At 33.6% G+C, this 19,158-nt stretch overlaps 2 protein-coding genes across 2 annotated transcripts; both read left to right on the top strand.

Annotated features, from left to right (window-relative positions):
• Nucleotides 1-5,319: 5,319 nt before the first annotated feature.
• Nucleotides 5,320-5,960, top strand: LOC144567430 (uncharacterized). Its single transcript, XM_078317570.1, has 2 exons — nt 5,320-5,580; nt 5,679-5,960. Exons 1-2 carry the CDS (start codon nt 5,353-5,355, stop codon nt 5,769-5,771), a joined length of 321 nt encoding a protein of 106 aa, XP_078173696.1. The 5' UTR covers nt 5,320-5,352; the 3' UTR covers nt 5,772-5,960.
• A 10,252-nt stretch (nt 5,961-16,212) lies between these two features.
• LOC144567193 (uncharacterized) lies at nt 16,213-18,878 on the top strand. The gene is made up of 3 exons (XM_078317272.1): nt 16,213-16,941; nt 18,440-18,685; nt 18,795-18,878. Exons 1-3 carry the CDS (start codon nt 16,213-16,215, stop codon nt 18,876-18,878), a joined length of 1,059 nt encoding a protein of 352 aa, XP_078173398.1.
• Nucleotides 18,879-19,158: the final 280 nt, after the last annotated feature.

Genomic DNA, 19,158 nt, shown 5'->3' with positions numbered 1-19,158 from the left:
TCAAATCACTATAATATCTAATATCCCATGAATATTTAACATTCTTTCCTACATCGCTTTTATCCATTAAACATATTATTTAGTTATTTTAATTTATTTTTTTACAAATATACCCTTTTTATTGTATGATCATAGTATAAGCCTTGGAACGATGAAAGCCAATACGGTACCAATTTGACCAAAATTCAGTTGGTACGCACTCACAGAAAACCAAACCGGTACCATATTTACATAGCTTTATTCTAATTTAACATTCAAATCATCAATCCGATAAAACAAACTGTCTAAATGCAACTAAATGCAACGAACTCAGATAATAAAGAAGAAAATGTTTATAGCTTTAAAATGAAATTCGTCGGGAAAGACGGTGGCTTTCTGGCCATCTTGGCAGCTGCCCACCACCGCTGAGAACACTCTCGAATTCCCCAAGTATCGGGCCTTTGATTCGCCGTGATTGGAACCTTTTCTTTTGAAGCCAAGATCATTATCAGGTCCCAACCCTCGAGCATCTCCATCAATGCAATTGATTAGCAATTGCAAGACAGTTGTCAAATTGAAAGTTGTCATTAATTGCAAAATAAATGCATTCATGAAAGAGCAGTAATTGCAAAAATTTATTTTTTAAGGAATAATAACCGCTAATTTTCTCAGATGAAAGTGCTTTTGAAGAGTTCAATATTTTTGAAAATAAAAATGAAAGTGCCAACAAGAACTTTTCAATTGCATTCGCAAGCCATTGGAGATGCTCAATTCCAATAAAAAAAACCCGATAATTCTTCCAGATACAAACGATTATATAGTCAAAGAAAATAGGTGCGCTTAGCATCATCCCAAGTGTCTCTAATGTGGCTACTAAACTATTTCTCAGAGGACTCTTGAGATTGGAAATTTTATGTAACATTAACGAGATAGAAAGAGGAAGTTCATGGAGGGAGCAAGAGGACACAACACAAGTGGGGTCAACTTGTCAGTGGAATTAAGGAAGACTTAAAAACAAAAATAATAAGTTTATTAAAAGGGTATATTTGTCAATTTAAATTTTAAAATAGCTAAATAATATGTTTAATGAATAAAATTAAGGAGATGGAGGAAAGAATGTTAAACGATAGTTTGAGGAAAGAATGTTAAACAATTCGAATCAAGTCACCTGAGGTAACTTAAATTTCAGCTTTAAATCTTCTTCGTCTGATCTACTTTAGCATGAATATTAAGAGCGGACCCAGTATATACCAGGGGGCAGCTGCCGTTGCTGCCCCCTTTGATTTTAAGTTTTAGTGATGATTTATCGGTACTGATCGACTTTGCCTCTCTCCCTGGAAATTTTTTTGCCTCCTTTGGATATTTGATTTGTAATTCGGGTTAAATTTAGTATTAAAATCAAAATAAATTTCTTGAATTATGATTGGTAATTAGAATTATAAGTTAAAGCATCAGAAATTACAAGTCATCGCATTGAAAAATATAAGTCAAAGCATTATTTTTTCTTATCGAGTATTCAATTAGTTAATGGATTTAAATCCGATTCGGTATTTTTCTACCCCCTGAAGAAAATTCTGGATCCGCCCCTGAATATTAAGGAGACCTCGTGCAGCCGGACAGCCCGGATCTAAACTCAAAATGTGAGTTATAGTAGAGAGGATTCGGTCTCAACCAATTCAATGAACATAGGTAGAAAGTTTGAGTAGAACTAGGGTGTTTTTAAGTTTGTCAAGTCTCTTGGTGAATTCAAGTCTAAGATCCATTGAATCATCTTCAAACGACGAATTCAAATCGTTGAATTCCGCCTACCTTATGAGTGATACGTCTACATATGAAACTTTTAAACTTTTGAATTAATTTAATATATAGTCAAGCAGTCAAAATTAAAAAGTTAATAAATTAATTTTAATGCATTCAATTTTTGATTTTTTTTTTTACCACTTGACTATATGCAAAATTTGTTTCACATCACTCATAAGATAGATAGGTTTTAACGGTTCAGATTTGTCAATTGAAGCTGATCCGATAAATTTTATATTTGAGTTTACAAATGACTAGATGAACTTAAGAACACCCTAGTTCTACTCCTACTCGGAAAGGTTTATTAATTGGGAAGTAGTAGAAAGGTTTCAGATCTGTTTGAGAGGCGCACATGTTTATTAATTATATTAGACATAGTGGGTGCATTTGAATGGAGTAAGAATAACACTAATTTCAAAACAACACTATTTTTTTGAGCTATCTGATGTTTGGATGAAACAAAAATAGCACTAATCCATTATTCTTTATTTGTCTTATATGAGTTAGCTCGTTATTCTACTAATCTAATTAAAAATTAAATTAACTATTATTTTTAAATTTAAAATTAACTCCATTTCTTGTTCCATTCAAACATACCCGAAGCAAAGCGGAAAGGTTTCCAGATCTGTATATTTTTGCCTTTTGTTGTTATTTTCTCTCTTATGTCCGATCAAGGCATTAAGCCACGTGATAAAGGTAACCTTCTCGGTACCAGATTACCAGGTAATAGTAGCCTTAGCAAGCAAGGAAAGGAAAAGGTTACCTTTATTCATCTATTTCCCTCCGTAAAAATAGAAAATACATCTAAACAATATCACTTGGTGATTTATTCAATTATTTGGTCACATCTGATTTAAACCTTTTTTTATTTTATTTTAAAAGGACGGTCAGGATTCGATCGATGAAAGTTAAAAGGACCGGTGTTCGGTAAGCTAAAGGAAGGGGCAACGGATTAAGAAAGCTAAAGGAGAGGGGATGGTGCCTTAAGGAATGGGCAGCGGATTAAGATTCGAGCAAAAGGAGGCTAAAGGAGGTAAGTTTAATCCATGCTAAGGAACCGGTGTTCGGCGGGATTAAGCGGCTAAGAAAGCTAAAGGAGGCTCGTTTAGCCTTAAGGAGGTTTAATCCTGTCTAGCCGAACATCGCCTCAGTGATCCAGTACAATAAAAGTAAAGGGCTCTCTTTACGCACATAAAAGATAAAGACAACTACAAAAGCAACTTTTCTCACAAAAAAAAAAAAAAAAGAAAGAAAGAAGAAAAAGAACTACAAAAGCAACAATATACAGACCTGTAAATCTTTCTTTTGCCCTTGCTGAACCTTTGTTCTTTAAGGACCATTACAATAATTAATTGACATTTACTTCTTATTATTCATTTTACAAATTTATTATTAAGAGGATGACAAACAACATTGAAAGCCAAGCAATTTCAACAATTGTTAATTTATTGGAATAGATGCTTGGCGTCCATATTTCCCAGGATTTTTTTATAAATCTTAAATAAATAAATAAAATTAACAAATTAACAAATTAACTTTTTTTATTTTTTTACAGAAAATATAAGTACTGATATATCAAATCAGCCTGGATTATTTTTTTGCTGTGCCGAGATGGCATCTCGATCCGGTGTTATTTTCATAATTTTTTCAACAACATGCTACAAATAATTGTAAACTAATAATTTTTTGTTTGGGTTGAGATGGCATTTCGGTCTTCAATTTTTTTTCCTTATGCCGAGATGACATTTCCGTCCTCAATTTAACAAAAAAAAATTGACAACCAGCCACAAAATAAAAAAAACCTCTGTACTGAATAAGGAATTCGAGACGAGAAAAAAATTGGCAATAAAAAAAGAAGCAAGAAAACCTCTGTGCCGAATAGAAAATTCAGCATAGAGAGTGAAAATTGTCATCTCAACACATCTTGGTTTATGGTGAAATTTGTGAAAATTACTGAAATCCAACCGAACCGAGTACCCATCTTGACACAACCAAAAAAAAAATTCACCAACGACTACACGGTTTGATTGAAAAATTGTGAATACACCCCACTGGACCAAGTAGCCATTTCGGCACAGCTGGAAGAAAAAAAAGTTCGTCCCGGTTTCATATTTCGGTACTTCTGATTTTTGTAAAAATTGGTTTGTTAATTTTGTTAATTTTTTTTTATTTAGTGCATTCATTTTTTAAACATTTTTTTACCGCTTGACTTTATACAAAATTAATTCAAAATTATAAAAACTTTACATATAAATTCATCACTCGTGAAGTAAATCGGTTTCAACAGTTTGAATTTGTCGTTTGAAACAAATATAATAGATTTTGAAGTTAATCTCACCAAACACCTTGGTGAACTTAGGAACATCCTAGTTCTACTCTAAATAATTAATGCTTACACTATGTGATAATTTGGGTGTTTAGGGTTTAGGGTTAACAAGCAGGTAATAATTAATGCTTACACTGTGATATTTAGAGTAGAACTAGGTACGTGTTCCTAAGTTCACCAAGTATCTTTGTAAGCTCAACTCTAAAATCTATTAGACTGGTTTCAAATGAAGAATTCAAATCATTAAAATCCTTCTACCTTATGAGTGATGTGTCTACATGTGAAAATTTTAAAATTTTGGATTAATTTAGTATAGAATTAAGTGGTCAAAATAAGAAGATTTATAAATTAATTTTAATACATTCATTTTTTAGACGTCTTTTGACCTCTTTACTCTATACAAAATTAATTTAAAATTTTAAAATTTTCGTACGTAGACGCATCACTCGTAAGTTAGAAGAATTTTGACGGTTTGAATTTGTTGTTTGAAGCCAATCCGATAGATTTTAGAGTTAAGTTCACAAAGAGACTTGGTGAACTTAAGAACACCTTAGTTCTACGAGTCCGTGTCCCCACAGGTACCTGAGGTGCAATTAATAAAAATGGACGGTCCAGATTAATTCCATCCAGACCAAACTCAATCTAGTAGCTGTTGAGGCTGTGGGAGGCTGCTTTGAGATTCGTGCCAAGTGAAATGAACGGTTCAGATTGATCGCTTGCACCTCAGGTACCTGGGGTGATACGGAATCCTAGTTCTACCCCATCTTATATATATGCAATGCCCTTGTTACAAACTAACCATCCCAAAATAGAAGGAGAAAAATAATTAGGAAATGGAGAAGGCTAATAACAAGTTGAAGCTAAAGCTTATTATAGATAAAAAATCTAACAAGGTGTTGTTTGGCGAAGCGAGAAGAGATTTGGTGCACTTGATATTCAGTCTCTTAGCGCTCCCTCTTGGTGCCTTTACCAAACTCCTTACAAATGATGCCATTGTAGGTTCCATTGGAGAAGTCTACGATAGTTTGAGTAAGATCAATGGAAATTATATCCTCTCTTACGGGAAGCAATCTTCCCTTCTCAACCCCCCTCTTGCAACTACATCAGATTACAAAACCAATTTTTTCCTACCTCCATCAACCTATCAGGATAAAAATAGGTTGGTCTACGTTTGTTTGAGTCCATCCGGTTGCTGCCCTTATGTAAGTCTGGTAAGCAGGACAGCTTGTCTCGGTTGTGACAGGAGAATGGAGCAGACACGATTTAATAAGGATCCTAACTTTGATACCGGTGCTGTGGTAGAAGTTAGTAGTGAGGGAAAAGAATATGTTGAGGGAGAGGTGACTTACTCTGTAATGGATGATCTTACCATGGTACCCATGTCAACTTTATCAAGTATCGCTCTTTTGAACAAATTTGAGATCAAAGATTTGGGATCAATCCAGGAGATAACGGTCACTATTGGCTTTGAAGAGGTAAGTAAGTTCTTCCTTTTTAAATATATATGTTCCAGTATTTTAGTGTCGAAATCTAACAAGTCCTAATTTGTTTTGACATTGTAAATGGAAATTAGGGATTGAAGCTTGTCAAGGCTTCTCTGGAGTCAAAGACTGTCCTTACTGATGTTTTCCTGAAGAAAAAAGGTGCATCTAAATCTAATGCATAGCCAGTGTTGAATTTAAGTCTGGAGCTGTTAATGGTTTATTATATATTATTATCATTCTGTAACGCTGATTGGAATGTGGTAACATTTTGTGGGGAACTAATATTTGTGAGGTGGTTCAGGTTGGAATGAGCTTACTAGCTATGAATCACATGTAAGTTTTTGGTTGTTTATCTAGTTAATTATTGTAATCCATGGTATGAAAGTTCTGGCTTGCTCTTTAATGTTTTTTCACCTTTCTGCGACTGGTAGAAAATTACTAATTACTAGTTAAAAAACCGGAAAATTTCTAAAATATCCAATTTCCCCATCAAATCACTATAATATGTAATATCCCATAAATATTTAACATTCTTTCCTACATCCCTTTTATATATCCATTAAACATATTATTTAGTTATTTAAAAAAAATGACAAATATACCCTTTTTATTGTATGATCACAGTATAAGCCTTGCAACGATGAAAACCAATACGGTACCAATTTGACCAAAATTCATTTGGTACGCACTCACAGAAAACCAATCCAGTACCATATTTACATGGCTTTATTCTAATTTAACATTAAAATCATCAATCCGATAAAACAAACTGTCTAAATGCAACTAAATGCAACGAACTCAGATAATAAGGAAGAAAATGTTTATAGCTTTAAAATGAACTTCGTCAGGAAAGATGCTGGTTTTCCGGCCATCTTGGCAGCCGCCCACCACCGCTGAGAACACTCTCAAATTCCCCAAGTGTCGGGCCTTTGATTCGCTGTGACTGGAACCCTTTCTGTCGAAGCCAGGATCGTTATCAGGTCCAAACCCTCGAGCATCTCCATCAATGCAATTGATTAGCAATTACAAGACAGTTGTCAAATTGAAAGTAGCCACTAATTGCAAAATAAATATATTCATCAAAGAGTAGTAATTGTAAAAATTTACTTTTTAAAGAACAATAACTGTCAATTTTATTAAAGGAGGCCATTTCTGCAGGCTCTGACCTGCTGCAGCAGGTTGCTGGTACGGTACCAGTTCTGACAAACCGGGTGGATGCTTTGAGCTGGCGCTGGACGGGTACAGGGCACTACTTGGCTTCATCTCTATACAATTTGATAACCACTGCTGGCAAGACTAAATGGAAACTTATGGAACTTTGGGTTTCACCTGCGCCTTCAAAAGTAAAAATTTTCTGTTATTTGGTTCTTCAAGATAGGATGCAATCGAGCTTTGGACAAGATTTCCACATCTTCCAACATGCTTCCACAGTAGAAGAGACGTGGGATGCATTTTTGTGACATCACTGTTACACAACAAATCAGAGGAAAAGTGAATGGGCAACTTTATTCATGGCAATTCTATGGTCATTATGGAGGCAAAGAAATGAATTAATTTTTTGAGGCACTAAATTGCCAACATGGCTAGTAGCTAATCGGGCAAGGAAAGATGCGAGTCTGTGGACCCGATACTGTGGTAACTCAAGTGTAAGAAGGACTTATCGAGTGAATGGAGGGGAAGCTATAGAAGGTGTCACATAGCTTTCAGTGTAATATTTAATGTCATATTTAATATTTAGTGTTGGATGTTGTAAACACGTTTATTAATGTAATCTTGGTAGTCGCTACCAAGTTTACAAAAAAAAAAAAAAAATTGTCAATTTTCTCATATGAAAGTGCTTTTGAAAGGATTCAATATTTAAAAAAGAAAAATGAAACTGTCAACAAGAACTTTACAATTGCATTTGCAAGCCACTGGAGATGCTCTATCAAATCCAATAAAAGAAACCCGAAAATTCTTCCAGAAACCAACAATTATATATATAGTCAAAGAAAATAGGTGCGTTTAACATCATTCCAGGTATATGTGGCTACTAAACTATTTCTTAGAGGACTCCTCTTGAGATTGGAAATTTTCTGTAACATTAATGGAGATAGAAAGAGGAAGTTCAAGGAGGGAGCAAGAGGACACAACACAAGTGGGGTCAACTTTGTCAGTGGAATTAAGGAAGACATAAAACAAAAATAATAAGTTTATTAAAAGGGTATATTTGTCAATTTATATTTTATAATAGCTAAATAATATGTTTAATGAATAAAATTAAGGAGATGGAGGAAAGAATGTTAAATATTTATGGAGATATTGGATGTTGATTTAATGGGAAAAATTGGCAATTTTTAACATTTATATGGATACACTAGAAATTTTAAAAAAAACATTATAATTTCCAAAAAATTAAAACAGATTTCGTAAATTCTAACACAAAAAAATTTAGAAATTAAACAATCCACCCCTACTCTGGTACAATCAACCAAACACTTGAGAATTAAACACTTGGCCACTAAAAATTAAACACTTAGCCAACTCATCTTTAGAAAATAATTTTTTATTAAGCAATTCTTCTCAACAATTACTAAATAAGCAATGACCATTATATTAGCAATTGACAAATCATATTAGCAATCCAAAAACAATTACCATTGTAGATGCTCTAAATTATAAATTATATTGTATCTATTATTTAATCAATCTAATAAATAATTTCTTTCAAAAAAAAACATTTTAACGTATAAAAATAACCATAGCTAAAAATAACCATAGCTAAACATTTTAACGTATACAATTTTGGGTATATATAAACACTTTCTCACGTAACCAAATATTTTTGAATAACCATAGCTAAAAATAAAAACATATACCAGGGCAATCAAAGACGAGATAGTCGTCGTCCAAATAATTTTGAAGCTCTTCTTCCAACCAATCATCCAAGTTTTCTTCTAGGTGTCTTCACATTTGTTAAGGAACCAAGACAAAGTGACATAATAAACTAAACAGCTGCAAGAGATTAAAGTAAATAAGAGAACTATCAGGGAAAACTACAGCGAAAGAAAGAAAAAACTGATACAGGTTTATCAGAGAAAGGGTTTTTCTATTCTTCATAGGAAAGGCATGACTGCATAATTTTGGGCCCAATTGGAAACTCGAATCAAAAAATAATTTTGGGCCGCTTTAATTTTGGGCCTAGAAGCAACTATCTATACATTCTTCTAAAATTGTTGACCCCTAACTATTTTTGTACACATAATTTTTGTACTACTTGTGTAAGCACTGAACTTGTATGTGTATACATATCTAAAAAGGAACAAATTACTGTGAAATGTAAAAGCCAATGAATTTATTGAAATTCAATATAGGAATCAACTGTTCAACAAAATTTTAACATAACTCTGAAATCATTAACTATAAAATTTCTTTTTATTTGCCAAAAGTGCTCATAACTTGACATGATATACTTTTATCCTCTGATCCTCAAAGTTTACACTTTACAGTGACTATGTAAAGTGCAAAAATGATGTGTCAAAATCGTTCATATGTGATATAATATATACTTGAGATCCGACACGTACTTATCCGTAGGTGCCTTTACAGTGCTTATTAAAAAAAAATATTTGATTACGTGAAAAAGTGTTTATGCCTAAAATTTAAATTGCACTAAACTTATTACCCACGATGTTAATAAAATATTAAAAACACAAATAGGTATTTAACAAATTAACCTACCTTCGACAAGTAAATATCCACTTCTCCTACTCTCGTGCTTTTTCATCCATCATTATGACTTTTTATCAACTTTTTTAAGTCATTTTGCTTGCTAAAAAAGCGCATTTATTCGACCTTTCATCTTTTCTACTTCAGCAAATGTTTCTTTTCATTGCTTTTCACACCTTCCTTTTCAAAAATTCAAGATTTCACTATTTCTTCTTACATTTTTAAAAAGTGTTTTGTTGATATGTAGTAATTCACAAGAGATTCAGTTACTTTATATCTCTCAGTACAAAAATATTTACAAATCAATATAAACACCTATTTAATTGTTTAACTTACGAGGGTTCCAATATCTCATAATGCCTCATATTTTATATCTTTGTTTTCAATTAAACTTTCAAATATCCATACTAAAATATACTTAGTATACCAAATTTTATAATTTCTGAAACTTTTTAACTAATTTTTTAGATAGGTACAAAATCACTTTTTTTAAACAGTTCAAAAATAGTGATTTTGTACCTATCTTAAAAATAGTAAAAAAGGTTTAACAAATTATAAAATTTTATCCTCAAGAATATTTTAGTATGAATATGATGTTAAGTGGTTTAGATCTACAGTTTGAATTTTAAAAACAAAAATATAAAATATGATACATAATGAGATATGAAAGACACGAGAGTTTGGAACCTTTCTCTTAACTTATATATTCCAAAAATTTCTTGTCAGTATAATTATTTTTTAATATTTTATCTCTTATTTAACTTTAAACCTTTTTAATGTTAAACTTCCGCTTAAGAAAAATACAGGCCAACTTAGACTAACTAATTTAGACCTACATAACTAGTGATTTTGTACGTATCTTAAAAATAGTAAAAAATATTCAAAAATTATAAAATTTCATGTTCAAGTATATGTTAGTATTGTTAGTTTGTAATAATCTAGAAGTCAATAATACGATAATTTATCATAAAGCTTTGTTCATGAATTGGATGATTAATATCATTTTGTTGCCTTGAGTATTATTGAATTTATGGATCATTTCGAGTTCATGACTGAAATTGTGAAACTCCATAATATAGATGATATATACTCTTAAAAGGTCACTGACCAAGGTAATTAGCAGGAACACTAATTACCGCTATAAGGTTAGTATGTGGATTAAAAGATGGTTAAGTTTTACAAACCACCTGACACGAGATGTCATTTTAATCACATAGATACATGTTCTAGGAACATGGTATTTGACAGACCCCGAATGAAACATTAAATAGAATTGTGTTCGTGTCATTAATGTTTTTCATTCAGTGTCACGTTCTAAAGTATGAGGTATTTATCGTTCCCACTAAGAAATATGTATGTGTGATTGCTATCTACCGCTGTCCGTAAAAAGCAGTCATAACGGTAGTTTTTCCATATGTATAGCTTAGCTGAGGAAGTGATAGTTTACCAAGAATACTATTTGTCCCTCGTATCTCTATACGAGCTATAGCATCACTGGGCCCCTTGATAGAGTAAGATTATCTGCTAGCGGTATAATTACAAGAGTAATTATATTTGATAATCTGCTCAAGATCAAGAAAAGATTAAGTTAGCAAGGATGACACACATCTACCTTGAAACTAATATGATAGCTATGAGACAGAAGAACAGACACAAGTAAATTGTTTACTGGATCGTGATATTGTACAGTACAGCATCATCTGTGTAATTGGATGGTCATGATGTGTTGCCAGATGCCACCCATGACTAACAGAAGTTAAAACAGTTTTAACTCTGTTTACCAACATAACACAGATCCTATTGGGTCACACCATATAGGAGCTACTCGGAGAATCTTACTGATTAATTATAAATTGATTATAATTAATATTAAGATGGTTATAATTAATTATACGTGTTATAATTAAATTATAAATGTTATGTAAAAATAACAAGCAAAAACATTGGTTAATTTATAAACGTGTATGACACGTTGTATAAAAGTTAACCGGTTAATTTATAAATGTGCAGGACACATTGTATAAATTATCGAAACAACAAATAACCGCAAGAAAAATATATATAATTATTCAGAATAATTATACGAATATTATTTGTGTTCGGGCCGAGGGCATTCGAGTCTTTTCAGATTCGTCCTTATCCGCATGACACGTCATCGATCCTATCCAGATGACACGTCATCGATACCGAAACAAATAACCGAAAGAAAAATATATATATAATTGTTCAGAATAATTATACGAATATTATTTGTATTCGGGCCGAGGGCATTCGGGTCTTTTCAGATTCGTGCTTATCCGCATGACACGTCATTGATCCTATCCAGATGACATGTCATCAATCCTATCCACAAGGGCAAAATGGTCATTTCACACCTATGCCACCTTGCATGTGTAGAAGCATGGAGAAGAATGTGGAAGGGTGTGGAAGGGGTATTTTGGTCATTTCACATATAAAAGGATGAGGTGTCAATGGCATATCTTGTAAATAGGCCGAACTTGGAGGGCATTTTGGTCTTTTGCAACCGAATCTAAACACTATAAATAGGGGTGGAGGGGTAGAGAGAGAAAGATATATTCACATATATACATATGCACATTCACATGTATCTTTTCGTGCAGAAACGAATCGGTATTTTCTCTCTTTCTCGGTTTCTCTCCCAAATAGTGTTTCGGTTGAGAAAAGAAAGTTATACGTAGTTGACGTATAATCTTGCGGGTTGTTGTGGAGAATATTTACGGGATCGATGAATAGTGTTTTACCGAATTTAGCGGTATGTCAGTTTTGCATATTGATGAAACTGAGCAACCGAAAATTCGTGTTTACGGGTTTTCGTCTTTTCCCCGTGAATAGTGTTTTTGCAGAATTCCGCGGTTTACGGTATTTCTGGCAGAAGAAATAAACCGCTCTCCGGTTAGTCCTGGTGGATAACCGATAGAGGTATCACACGTGTGATACTCCGAGTCGATTCCTTCCCTGGTGAGGCTCTACTCGCTCGGTCTGCATTCCAACTGTGATTTGGAAACAAGGTATAAATATGTTATATTAATCTATTTAATTTGTAAGTAGATTAAAGTTTTAGAAATCAATCATGGAGTAGATCTGTAAAAGAATTAAATTGGGTTTTGATGCCAAAGGAATACTGAAGGTGGACCACCTTGGAAAGTTTCCTGACATACCCCGTTTAATCCTGAGCTTAAGTTGGCCGTAGAAATTTTTGTTCTACGGTCATTCCGCAACTTAAGCCTAAAAACGGTTTCCGGTTAGCACCGCGTGAAACCCAACAAGTATGAATATCATATTGAGCGGTTTAGATCGACAATTTGAATTTTAAAAATAAAAAATATATATATAAGATATAATGAGATATAAAACACACGAAATATTAAAACCTCTTCTCTTACCTTATTCCAAAAATGTAGTGTCATTATAATTATTTTTTAATGTTTACTAACTAATTTAGACTTTTTAACTAGCATTCACCTCACCAAACATTCCCGGAGTTAATTACCTAAACAGCGGAAACAATTCGAATCAAGTCAGCTGAGGTAACTCAAATTTCAGCTTTAAATCTTCTTCATCCGATCTACTTTAGCTCGAATCTTAACAGAAGCGGACCCAGTATATACCAGGGGGCAGTTGCCGCTGCTGCCCCTTTGATTTTAAGTTTTAGTAGTGATTTATCGATACTGATCGACTTTACTTACCTTCCTAGAAATTTTTTTAAATTTGAGTTTACAAATGACTAGATGAACTTAAGAATACCCTAGTTCTACTCCTACTCAGAAAGGTTTATTAATTGGGAAGTGGTAGAAAGGTTTCAGATCTGTTTGAGAGGGCACATGTTCATTAATTATATTAGACATAATGGGTGCATTTAGATGGAGCAAGAATAGCACTATTTTTTTGAGCTATTCGATATTTGAATGAAGCAAAAATAGCACTAATTCATTACTCCTAATTTGTCTTATATGAATTAGCTCACTATTCTACTAATCTAATTAAAAATTAAATTAACTATTATTTTTGAATTTAAAATTAGCTCTATTTCTTATTTCATTCAAACATACCCGAAGCAAAGTGGAAAGGTTTCCAGATCTGTATATTTTTGCCTTTTGTTGTTATTTTATCTCTTATGTCCGATCAAGGCATTAAGCCACGTGATAAAGGTAACCTTCTCAGTACCAGGTAGTGGTTTGCAACTCGGGCGGGTACGGGTACCCCGGGTATACCCGTCTCGGGTACGGGTACGTCTCGGGTACGGGTATACTCGGGTACAAGGGTATTCGGGTACGGGTATGGCGGGTATAATTTTCAAAACCCATACCCTACCCGTCCTATACCCTTACCCGTGTACCCTTGACGGGTAAGGCGGGTACGGGTACGGGTAGGGCGGGTACGGGTATTTTTTTTTATTTTTTTTTTTTGCTGTTTTTTTTCTGGTTTTTTCTGGTTTTTTCTGATTTTTTCTGATTTTTTCTGATTTTTCCTGATTTTTTCTGGTTTTTTCTGATTTTTCCTGATTTTTTCTGGTTTTTTTCTGATTTTTTTGGGGGGAAAAATCAAATTTTTTGAATTTTGAACTGTGATGAACAGTACTCGGGTATACGGGTATGGGTACTCGGGTAGTCGGGTACGGGTTAACTCGGGTATTGGTCTAAAATAACGGGTCCGGTCCGGTTTTTGCCCGTACCCGCGTACCCGAGTACCCGACCCATACCCGGGCTCGGGCACGGGTACCCTAGCTGGCGGGTACGGGCGGGTACGGGCGGGTATACCCGTTAAGGGTATTATTCAACCTCTAGTACCAGGTAATATCCTTAGCAAGCAAGGAAAGAAAAAGGTTACCTTTATTCATCTATTTCCCTCCGTAAAAATAGAAAATACATCTAAGCAATATCACTTGGTGATTTATTCAATTATTTGGTCACATCTGATTTAAACTTGTTTTATTTTATTTTAGAAGGACGGTCAGGATTCGATCGATGAAAACATTCAGTGATCCAGTACAATAAAAGTAAAGGACTCTCTTTACGCACATAAAAGATAAAGACAACTACAAAAGCAACTTTTTTTCTCAAAAAAAAAAAAAAAAAAAAGCTACAAAAGCAACAATATACAGATCTGAAAATCTTTCTTTTGCCCTTTGCTGAACCTTTGTTCTTTAAGGACCATTATGATAATTAATTGACATTTTCTTCATACTGTTCATTTTACAAATTTATCATTAAGAGGATGATAAAACAACATTGAAAGCCAAGCAATCTCACCAATAACATAAGGTTAATTTATTGGAATAGATGCCTGGCGTCCATATTTCCTAGGATTTTTTTTATAAATCTTAAATAAATAAATAAAATTAATAAATTAACCTTTTATTTTCTTACAAAAATATAAGTACTGAGATATCAAATCAGCTTGGATTATTTTTTTGCTGTGCTGAGATGACATCTCGATCCGGTAGTGTTTCCATAATTTTTTCAATAACAGGCTACAAAGAATTATAAATCATTAACTTTTTGCTGGGTCGAGATGGCATTTTGGTCTCCAATTTTCTTTCCTTATGCCGATAGACATTTTCATACCCAATTTAACCAAAAAAATTGACAGCCAGCCAAAAAAAAAAAAAAAAAAATCTTTGTACTGAATAAGGAATTCGACACGGAAAAAAAAATTGACAATAATAAAGGAAGCAAGAAAACCTCTGTGCCGATTAGGAAATTCAGCATAGAGAGTGAAAATTGTCATCTCGACACAGCCAAAAAAAAAAAAAAATTAACCGACGATCACACGGTTTGATTGAAAAATTGTGAATACACCCCACTGGACCAAGTAGCCATTTCGGCACAGCTAGAAGAAAAAAAAAAGTTCGTGCCGGTTTGACATTTTGGTACTTCTGATTTTTGTAAAAACTGGTTTACTAATTTTGTTAATTTTTCTTATTAGTGCATTATATATTTTTTGAAACTTTTCTGCTTTATACAAAATTAATTCAAAATTCTAAAAACGTTACATGTAATTTCATTACTCATGAACTAAATCGGTTTCAATAATTTAAATTTATATTTTGAAATCAATATAATAGATTTTGGAGTTAAGCTCACCAAACACCTTGGTGTACTTAGGAACACCCTAGTTCTACTCTAAATAATTAATGCTTACACTATGTGATAATTAGGGTGTTTAGGGTTTACAAGCTAGTAATAATTAATGTTTACACTATGTGATATTTAGAGTAGAACTAAGGTATTCCTAAGTTCACCAAGTATCTTTGTAAGTTCAACTCTAAAACCTATTAGACTGGCTTCAAACAAAGAATCCGAACCATTAAAATCCTTCTACCTTATGAATGATGTGTCTACATGTGAAAATTTTAAAGTTTTGAATTAATTTAGTATAGAGTCAAGTGGTTAAAATAAGAAAATTTATAAATTAATTTTAATGCATTCATTTTTTAGAAGTCTTTTGACCACTTTACTCTATACAAAATTAATTTAAAATTTTAAAAATTTTGTATATAGATGAATCACTCGTAAGATAAAAAGATTTTAACAGTTTGGATTCGTCGTTTGAAGCCAATCCGATAGATTTTAGAGTTTAGTTAACAAAGGGCTTGGTGAACTTAACAACACCCTAGTTCTAAGAGTCCCTGTCCCCACAGGTACCTGAAGTGCAATTAATAAAAATGGATGGCCCAGATTAATTCTATCCAGACCAAACTCAATCCGATAGCTGTTGAGGTTGTGGGGGCTGCTTTGTGATTTGTGCCAAGTGAAATGAATGGTTCAGATTGACCACTTGCACCTCAGGTACCTGAGGTGATACAGATTCCTAGTTCTACTCCATCTTATATATATGCAAAGTCCTTGTTACAATATAACCATCCCAAAATAGAAGAAGAAGAATAAGTGGGCGATGGAGAAGGCTAATAACAAGTTGAAGCTAAAGCTTATTATAGATAAAAAATCTAACAAGGTGTTGTTCGGCGAAGCGAGAAGAGATTTGGTGGACTTGATATTCAGTCTCTTAGCGCTCCCTCTTGGTGCCATTACCAAGCTCCTTGCAAAGGATGCCTTTGTAGGTTCCATTGGAGAAGTCTACGATAGTTTGAGTAAGATCAATGGAACCTATATCCTCTCTTACGGGAAGCAATCTTCCCTTCTCAACCCCCCTCTTGTAACTCCATCAGATTACAAAACCAATATTTTCCTACCTCCATCAACCTATCAGGATACAAAAGATAGGTGCCTCTACATTTGCTCCAGTTTAGCCCAAGCCCAACCTCCCCCCTTCGCTTGCCCCAGTTCAACATTCGGTTGCATCATTTCAGCCCAAGCCCAACCTTATGTTAAGTCTTGCTGCCCTTATATAAGTTTGGTTAGAGGGACAACTTGTCTTGGTTGTGGCAAAACAATGGATTCGCAGACAGAATTTAAGGAACCTAAGTTTGATCCTGTTACGGTGGTAGAAGTTAGTAGTGATGTTGGAAAAGGGTGTGTTGAGGGAGAGGTGACTTACTCTGTAATGGATGATCTTACCATGGTACCCATGTCAACTTTATCAAGTATCGCTCTTTTGAACAAATTTGAGATCAAAGATTTGGGATCAATCCAGGAGATAACGGTCACTATTGGCTTTGAAGAGGTAAGTAAGTTTTCTTTATTTATATATATATTATATATATAGAGTACGGCTAACGCGCTTCCTCTAGCATATGGGCCGAAATGCTTCCGGTGGAAAGTTGAAATTTCAAAATCCAAAAAGTCGATCTGAACCGTTCATCTTATTCTCCATATTAATATCTGCTTGGATACCAAATTTTACATTTTTCTGAAATTTTTTACTATTTATTAAGCCACTTTGAAAATTGCTGATCCAACGGTGGCTTACCAAACAGTAAAAATCAGAAGCTACCGTTGGATCAGCGATTTTCAAAATGGCTTAATAAATAGTAAAAAATTTCAGAAAAATGTAAAATTTGGTCTCCAAGCAGATATTAATATGGAGAAGAAGATGAACGGTTCAGATCGACTTTTTGGATTTTGAAATTTCAACTTTCCACCGGAAGCATTTCGGCCCATATGCTAGAGGAAGCGCGTTAGCCGTACTCTATATATATATATATATATATATAGACTAATATGCATTCGGTAGCATATGGGCCGAAATGCCTATGTTCCAAATTTGAAATTTCAAAATCCAAAAAGTCGATATGAACTGTTCATCTTGTTCTCCATATTAATATGTGCTTGGAGACCAAATTTTACATTTTTCTGAATTTTTTTACTATTTATTAACCCACTTTGAAAATTGTTGATCCAACGGTGGCTGCTGATTTTACTGTTTTGTTAAGCCACCGTTAGATCAACAATTTTTCAAAGTGGCTTAATAAATAGCAAAAAAATTCAGAAAAATGTAAAATTTGGTCTCCAAGCACATATTAATATGGAGAACAAGATGAACAGTTCAGATCGACTTTTTGAATTTTAAAATTTTAAATTTGGACCGTATGCATTTCGGCCCATATGCTACCGAATGCATATTAGTCACTATATATATGTGTGTGGATAGAGGTTAGCTATTCTACTTCCATAAGCATATATGGGCATATGCTTATGACTCGTTTTTGCTTTTCCAGTGTCCAAATGGTCAATCTGAAGTGCTTAACATGTTCTCCATGTATGTGCTTGGAGACCAAATTTTATGTTTTTTTAACTTTTTTTTACTATTTTTTCAGAATTTTTCAAAATAGTCATAAAAAATATGAAAAAAATAATTAAAAAAATATAAAAAACCTTGTTTTGAAAAATTCTGAAAAAATAGTAATAAAATTCCAAAAAATGTAAAATTTGGTATTCAAACACATATTAATATGGAGAATATGTTGAGCGCTTCAGATCAACCATTTGGACATTTAAAACACAAAAACAAGTTATAAGCATATGCTCTCATATGCTTACGGAAGTAGAATAGCCAACCCCTCTCTCTCTCTCTATGTGTGTGTGTGTGTGTGTGTGTGTGTGTGTGCGTGTTCTAGTACTTTTGTGCTTTTCATTTTGTGTCAAAATCTAACAACTCTATAATTCAAAATATCTTTTTTACTAGTCCTAATTTTTGTTTTGAACTTGTCAATGGAAATTAGGGATTGGAGCTTGTCAAGGCTTCTCTCGAATCAAAGGCTATCCTTACTGATGTTTTCCTGAAGAAAAATCATGCATCTAATGCATGGAAAAAAATCTGCAGGCCTATTATGCCGACGGCTTCGCGCCTCAGACAAGAGGATATCGATGCGATATCTTCTCAAGTATTGTCATCGATATCTTCTCAGATTCTGCCATCTATTACCCATATCAACGAGCAGATCACTTTAGCTGTCAGAGCTATTATAGTACGAAATTCAATTTTTCAGTATGTTTTAATTGTGAATCCTAAACCCTAAATCCCTAAATCCTAATTATCTAAACAACTGACACGGTTACTTTCTTACAACCTCATAGGGACCTTCGTGCTCGTACCAGGCCTCGATGCCCGCTCCTCAGAATGATGAGGATCATGACGACAATGATGATGAGGGGCATTAGTCGGATGTCGGAGGAGATAGTACTGCTTAAATGTTTAGATATTTATATCTTGTTAGATGGCACTGTTTAATGTTTTTGTTTCTCGACATTTAGATAGTACTCGACATGTTACTGTTTATGTTACTCGACATTTTGATGTTTATGTTGTATGCGATGTTTATGTTTATGTTGATTGTATGTATCGATATTTATGTTTATGTTGTATGCTGGTACGTGTCGTACCAATTATTAAATGGGAGAAATGTAAATAACAAAAAGAACCCAAAAACCTGACAGAAGA

This window comes from Carex rostrata, chromosome 2 (genome assembly GCF_964058835.1).
Source record: "Carex rostrata chromosome 2, lpCarRost1.2, whole genome shotgun sequence".
NCBI classification, from domain to species: Eukaryota; Viridiplantae; Streptophyta; class Magnoliopsida; order Poales; family Cyperaceae; genus Carex; species Carex rostrata.
Note: the sequence above shows the minus strand (reverse complement) of the source record. Positions and strands in the feature narration are given on the sequence as shown.